Source organism: Myotis davidii, unplaced genomic scaffold (assembly GCF_000327345.1).
Source record: "Myotis davidii unplaced genomic scaffold, ASM32734v1 scaffold609, whole genome shotgun sequence".
Classification (NCBI taxonomy): Eukaryota; Metazoa; Chordata; class Mammalia; order Chiroptera; family Vespertilionidae; genus Myotis; species Myotis davidii.
Window position 1 is genome coordinate 836,053 of NW_006300164.1, and position 382 is coordinate 836,434.

A 382-nucleotide genomic window follows, 5' to 3' on the forward strand; every position below is an offset into this window, starting at 1 on the left:
GGCGACCCAGGCAGACCCCCCGAGCCCCCCTTCAGAGCAGCGGCCCTTCCTGGCGCGCATGGTCGCCAACCAGCGGGTCACCGGCCCCTCCCACTTCCAGGACGTGCGTCTCATTGAGTTCGACGTCGCGGACTCAGGCATCAGGTGAGGAGTCTGTCCTGTGCACCCAGGAGGGGGTGGCGGGGGGCATGGCCATGGTGAGGACCCTGGCCCTCTCCCAGAGCCTCAGCAGGCACACGGCAGCCCGGCTGCGGGCGACCTCAGCCCCAGGCCCAGCCCTCCCTGGACACTGGCCCTCCTCTCCTGTGGCCGCCTCCACCCCAAGCCCCCAGCTCCCGCCCACACCCTCCCTGGCTTCCCACCAGCTTTGTGGCGGGGGCCG

General features: G+C 71.7%; 1 protein-coding gene across 1 annotated transcript in view; it reads left to right on the top strand.

The window, feature by feature from the left end:
- The window catches only part of NDOR1 (NADPH dependent diflavin oxidoreductase 1), a gene marked incomplete at its 5' end in the record, with an annotated part of 43,883 nt that overhangs the window by 22,258 nt on the left and 21,243 nt on the right, over positions 1 to 382 (top strand). The window contains 2 exons of the mRNA XM_015572347.1: positions 7 to 144; positions 366 to 378. Coding sequence (XP_015427833.1) covers positions 7 to 144; positions 366 to 378 — 151 coding nt within the window. The remainder of the gene's footprint in view (positions 1 to 6; positions 145 to 365; positions 379 to 382) is intronic.